The following is a 6,437-nucleotide window of genomic DNA, read 5'->3' as shown; positions in this document are numbered from 1 at the left end:
ATAAAAATTGTTCTTACATATCTTTAACTGAAAAAATAAAAATAAACTCAAAATAATATAGAAAATTTTATTTTAAAATATATATCACAAATTTCTAATATATTTGTTTCATTATATAAATATTGTACTTACACACTGATTTAGTTTGTCTACCCATATATGAAGCTTAGTTAAATCTAGCTTTATATGAGATTCATCTGCAAGTGTCTTTTCGATCATAACAATTATTCATGATACCCCGTTTTCTTTTGCTAGTAAGGTTTTCTGATCTCTCATAGTTTGTATTTGTCTCTTTGGTGTTCTTGAATTTCTCGCGCACTTAAGATTTTTGGTATTCATGCTTGTCTAACATATTTAAGGTTTTGCTTTGATATGGGATACCACTTAATATACATCTTTATATAATAAGATATATGCTCAATTTTCTTACGGTGATAGGTGAATTTTTTCTTTTTGCTTTTGGATTACTTTTTTTGTTTAGTAAATATTATAAATTTTTTTTTTCTAGCGATTAATTTAGACACATATCAAAATCTAACATCGTTAATTTAACACATGTTGCAATCATGTTAAGTAGTAATCTGGACACGTGTAAAAATCTTAGATATACTATTGACACATGTCACGATTTTGTTAATGAGTAATTTTGACATCAAATTTTATATAATAAAATTAGTAATTCTTTTACTAATTCTCATAGTAAAAGAATTAGTACTATATGACAAGTTTGTTTAATATTTACTTAAATAGTTAACTGTCATGTTTTCAGCAAAAAAGCAGTCCATGATTCAATAGTGTATAGTTATCGACACGGCTTCTCAGGTTTCGCTGCCAAGCTCACAGAGTCCCAAGCCCAGCAAATTTCAGGTACTTGCAAAGTCGAACCCTTCTCCGTTTCTTGACTTCACGTTTCTGAACAAATCATATCCCCTACGAGAACAGAACTGCCTGAAGTAGTACAAGTCACACCAAATACATTATACGAACTGACAACAACTAGAACTTGGGATTACTTGGGCCTGTCTCCGGGTAATTCAGAGAGTCTCCTACATAAGGCCAACATGGGAAGTCCGGTCATTGTTGGAGTTATTGATTCAGGTTTGTGTCTATGAAGCAATATATACCTTAAATACTCTAGACATGTTTATATATAGAAACCATCAAATGCATGCAGGAGTGTGGCCAGAGTCTGAAATGTTTAATGACAAAGGCTACGGACCAATTCCTAGCCGTTGGAAAGGTGGCTGTGTATCTGGAGAATTATTCAACGCCTCGATTCATTGCAACAGAAAGCTGATAGGAGCAAAATACTTTGTCGATGGCCTTGTTGCTGAGAACGGAGTCTTGAACACGAAAGAAAACCCTGAGTATGTTTCCCCGAGAGACTTTAGCGGTCATGGCACGCATGTCGCTTCAACCATCGGTGGCTCATTCCTGCCTAATGTAAGCTACTCTCGTCTTGGAAGAGGAACTGTGAGAGGTGGTGCTCCGGGTGTTTTTTTAGCTATTTATAAGGCGTGCTGGTTTCAAATGGGATGTTCAAATGCTGATCTCTTAAAAGCAATCGATGAAGCTATTCATGATGGTGTTGATGTTTTGTCACTCTCTTTGGGATCGGGTGTTCCTTTAAATCTAGAAACTGATGTGAGGCTTTTTTTTGCTATGGGATTATTCCACGCGGTAGAAAAAGGCATTCATGTCGTAGCTTCAGCTGGTAATAATGGTCCTGCGGCACAGACCATTGGGAATGTAGCTCCTTGGATCTTGACGGTAGCTGCAACTACTCTAGACCGTTCTTTTCCCACAGCCATCACACTTGGGAACAATATAACAATACTGGTATATTCATGCCAATTAGAGAACTATAAGACAAACTGTTTATCTAAGGATCTAAAGTCTGAACCCAATGCTGATGATTTCTTCTTTGCTTTAATTTAGGGTCAAGCAATCTTTGCTGGTCCAGAACTCAGTTTTGTTGGTCTTACTTATTCAGGGTAACTTTGAATCACTATTTCATTTTGACTATATATTCCTCTGAGATTGAGTATTTAGAAAATTATGACTTCAACTTGCAGTGATTGCGCGAAGCTCTCCGCTAATCCAATGGAAGGAAAAGTTGTGTTATGTTTCACAGCAGATATAAATCCCCGCTCTAGGGTTGTTACAAATGCTAGAACCGCAGTTAAAAACGCTGGTGGTCTCGGGGTAATCATTGCAAGAAATCCCCGTCCGGTTAACCCAACTCATAACTTTCCATGCGTTACGGTAGACTTTGAGCTCGGAACTGACATTCTGTTCTACATACGCTCCACAATGTATCATCACCAAAACTTGTCTGTTTCTTTGTGGAATTTATGGATGATGGTTCCAAACATATATCACCACACATTTTGGGTTTTGTTTTGCTAGATCTCCCATGGCAAAGATACATGCTCCAAGAACATTTGTTTCACACCCCGTCGCTACAAAGGTAGCATCTTTTTCATCAAGAGGACCCAATTCGATATCTCCAATGATTCTTAAGGTATATCATTATTTTCCATACTGATCCAGCTGGTATGTATTAATAATACAGTATTTATACACTAAAATCTGACCTACCACACATAGCGTTTTGGGAAACACTATCTAAAACTGAGATGATTGTCAACCAACGCTATATTATACTGCTACCAATACCCCAATTTCCTGTAGTGTAGATTCTAAAAGTTTTTGATGCCTAATTTCTACAGCCGGATATAGCAGCACCTGGCGTGAACATACTAGCAGCTATTTCTCCAAATAGTTCTATTAACGACGGAGGATTTGCTATGATGTCTGGGACATCAATGGCTACTCCTGTTGTTACTGGAGTTGTAGTGCTACTTAGATCATTGTACCCTCATTGGTCTCCTTCTGCTATCAAATCAGCTATTGTCACTACAGGTTCTTATCTTCTTCAAAATCATTGTAAGAATGATCAAAATATCATATTGATCTTGGGATCACATTTTACATTGCAGCATGGAAAACTGATCCATCCGGGGAGCCTATTTTCGCAGACGGGTCAAACCGCAAGCTAGCAGATCCGTTTGATTATGGAGGAGGACTCGTAAATCCAGAGAAAGCTGCAAGACCAGGTCTCATATACGACATGACCATTGATGACTATGTCTCGTACTTATGCTCTACCTATAATTACAATGACGCCTCCATTTCCCAAGTCCTCGGAAATAAAACAGTATGTCCTAACCCGAAGCCTTCTGTTCTTGATCTAAACTTGCCATCCATCACAATACCGAACCTCAAAGACGAGGTCACTCTCACTAGAACCGTCACTAATGTTGGACCACTCAACTCGATATACAAAGTTATGATCGATCCTCCAATCGGCATTAGTATGACCGTGACACCACATACGCTACAGTTTAACTCTACGACCAAAATAGTTTCTTTTAAAGTGAGAGTTTCGACAAGGCACAAAGTGAATACTGGCTATTACTTTGGAAGCTTGACATGGACTGACAATCTTCACAATGTGGTCATCCCAGTATCTGTAAGAACCCAAATCCTCGAACGTTACCACGATGAGAACTGATGTAAGGGAAAAATGCATCTTCTGCTGAACTACTATATATGTTCTTGTGTTGAACAATATGTAAAGCATAATGCTGATGAATAATAATGTTTAGTGGATTATTGTGTTGTTTATTCATCCGTATATTATATAGAATGGTCATAGGCACACACGAGGTCCAACGTTGTAACAGATGATATTATGAACAACACAGATTCACTCCAAGTCGTGATTCCCAAGTTATAACTGATGATAAAAGAGACCTAATCTCTATCACTTATCCACCATGAACAGAGCTGTTTTCTGAACCCTTTACGTACTCATGATATCTCTAGATGATTCTCACACTAATGTTCTCCTTTTATTGTGCAATATGTACGATGTTTGCATACTATTGATTTTTTCCTCAATTAATCTATAATGTTAAATTTTATACAAAGTGCAATCTTGTTCTCTACCTGAATGAACTTTGTTGTATATGTTTGCTTCATATGGGCTTATTTAGTTTGAACCATGAATTGGGTCTATATTGATGTGTAGTCCATACATGATCCGGATTGTGTAGTCTGAAGGAGTAAACCAACATAAACTCTAGAGTTTCACTATATAAGGGAAACTAGGGTTAGTGAAGGATAAGCCGCAAGCACTAAGGCACGCATAGGAGAACCTAGTTGTATGCTGGTGGTAGCTGCAGGGCACAGCCCAGGTGCTATGCAGGGCAGATGCAGAGGCGCAGGATAGGGCGCTGTGCAGGGCAGATGTAGAGGCGCATGACATAGTGCAGAGAGCATGCACAGGGCATCGTAAAGAGAGCTTGAAGCAGTGCGCAAAACCATGATAAAAGAGCGGAAGCTTGGCTGGGATCGAAGGACTGAGAGCCGGACATAACCTAGTCTAGGTTTAAGGTGTCTTCAGGACACTTTGATGAGAGATGAAGGTGGAACTGCTTCTTTGGGGTTCTGGAGGTATTTCAAGGTTGATACAATGAGGGGAGAGCTGAACCAGAGACAAAGAGAGGGGAAGAAGAAAAGCATCTACTATGTGTTGTTCTCTTCTTCAGTTTCCTTTGTAGTTGTTCTCTAAGCTTGTATATGAAACACTATATGTAAACCTTGGTTGATTGATAGTGGATGTTTGTGGGGCAAGGTTCCCACACGAGATGTACCCTCTACATGAGGGGAACTCGTTAAATCTCTGTGTTATGTTTATGTTATGCAAACTGATCTGTGAAGTAGACAAGAAGTACGGGCAGAGTCGTGGTATGCGGTTCACTATATAGGTGAATCGGGGTCTGCGATTCTCAACAAGCTTAGATTCAAATGTGTTGTTAAATTTAAGTTGCAACCGTTCTTGAGCAAGTTTGAACATTTTAAAAGCATTAGGAATGTCTTCTCCATTTCGTCGATGGAAAAAAAGACTACTTCTTGTTAAGTTTCTATGGCGATAATCTTTCAAGAACTCAACACAAATCAGCTCAATCACTCACGCACAATCTCAAAATCAAAGAAAAGTAAAAAGAAATAAGAAAGCAAGAACACAAGCAATTGTTTACCCATTTCGATTCACTGATGTGATGAATCTACATCTGGCGCTGGATTCAACCCAACAATTCACTATAATGATTCAAGTGTTTCTCTTAAGCTCAAGAACAGAACTTCAGTGAGATTACAAGATAGAGATGAATAGAGATACAACGAGAGAGAATAAGAATGTGTATATATATCAGCACAAAAAGAATAAATCCTAATGCTTCTGCAATTTTGATTTATTTGAAACAAAATCCTCTTCCTTCTTGGACTTCTAAAACTAATGCCCAAGAATAGTGAACCATCATTAAACCAGCTAACCAAGTCAACATCAAGATAACCAGTTGAATTGGATCACACCATAACATTCTCCACCTTGATATAATTCTTCTCCTCCATAGTGAACTGTCATACTTGGGTTTAACATCCAACATTGTAAGCTTTAACACTTACTCCCATTTGATCAGCTTTAGAACATCCAAGAATGAATCAAACTTGTTATTAGGGATACCTTTTGCGCTGAAGTGGGCCATGCGGGAGGTTTCAGTACCAGCGGGATTATTAACCGTACCCTTTTTGGAAAATGTTAATAAGTTTCAAAATCCATTTCGTCGTCCAGTAGCGACAACCGTCTTTTTGATTGGCATTTGAAAATACATATAAAAAAATAGGAACCAAAAGAAAAAAAAAGGTTCACGTTTTTTTTAGAAGGGGGGTGAAGACATGGTTGTTGCTTACTATAAATGCCTTTATTCGCTGGATGATGTCGACCAGGTTGTCAGGAAGCTACCTTCTCATGGCTTCATGTCCCTCTCAGGTTCGGACTTGTTACTGTTGAACAAACCATTTTCTCTATTGGAGGTTGAAGCAGCAATGCGGAGCATGGGTAAGTATAAGGTTCTAGGACCAAATGGGTTCTAACATGTATTTTATCAGGATTGTTGGGGCATGGTTGGCGAGAGTCAGTGAGTAGTTTTGTGTTAATCGTTTTTGAGAGAGGAGTGTTACCAAAAACTAGGAATGATGCTCTAGTGATTCTGATTGCAAAAGTGTGAAACTGAAGAGGATGATGTAATTTAGACCGTTAAGTCTTTGTAATTGTTTTAAATAAAACAATCACAAAGGCTATGGTAACAAGATTGAAAGGTATGAAGCCATTGTTGATAAGACCAACTCAGTCCAATTTTATTCCCGGTAGACTCAGTACGGATAATATAGTGATTGTTCAGGAAGCATTACACTCCATGTGACGTAAAAAAGGGAGTAAATGGTGGATGTTGCTTAAGCTGGACCATGAGAAGGCATATGATAGAATTATATGAAATTTCCTTGGGAATGGATATGCTGGATTATGA

The 6,437-nt window shown here is 38.1% G+C and overlaps 1 protein-coding gene across 2 annotated transcripts; it reads left to right on the top strand.

Annotated features, from left to right (window-relative positions):
- Positions 1-740: 740 nt before the first annotated feature.
- Positions 741-3,690, top strand: LOC147948439 (subtilisin-like protease SBT3.9). Of its 2 annotated transcripts, XM_087481708.1 has the most exons (8): positions 741-867; positions 943-1,098; positions 1,175-1,839; positions 1,939-1,994; positions 2,076-2,315; positions 2,410-2,524; positions 2,733-2,925; positions 3,003-3,690. In XM_087481708.1, the coding sequence occupies exons 2-8, from the start codon at positions 1,062-1,064 to the stop codon at positions 3,575-3,577; spliced, it is 1,881 nt and encodes a 626-aa protein (XP_087337834.1). In that variant the 5' UTR covers positions 741-867; positions 943-1,061; the 3' UTR covers positions 3,578-3,690. The 2 variants fall into 2 exon arrangements, with proteins under 2 accessions (XP_087337834.1, XP_087337838.1); XM_087481712.1 differs by lacking the exons at positions 741-867; positions 943-1,098; positions 1,175-1,839; positions 1,939-1,994 and having other exon boundaries at positions 2,135-2,315.
- The last annotated feature ends 2,747 nt before the right edge of the window (positions 3,691-6,437 follow it).

This window comes from Camelina sativa, chromosome 2, assembly GCF_030686135.1.
Source record: "Camelina sativa cultivar CO46 ecotype springtype chromosome 2, ASM3068613v1".
Taxonomy (NCBI): domain Eukaryota; kingdom Viridiplantae; phylum Streptophyta; class Magnoliopsida; order Brassicales; family Brassicaceae; genus Camelina; species Camelina sativa.
This window is presented reverse-complemented; position numbering and strand designations above follow the sequence as displayed.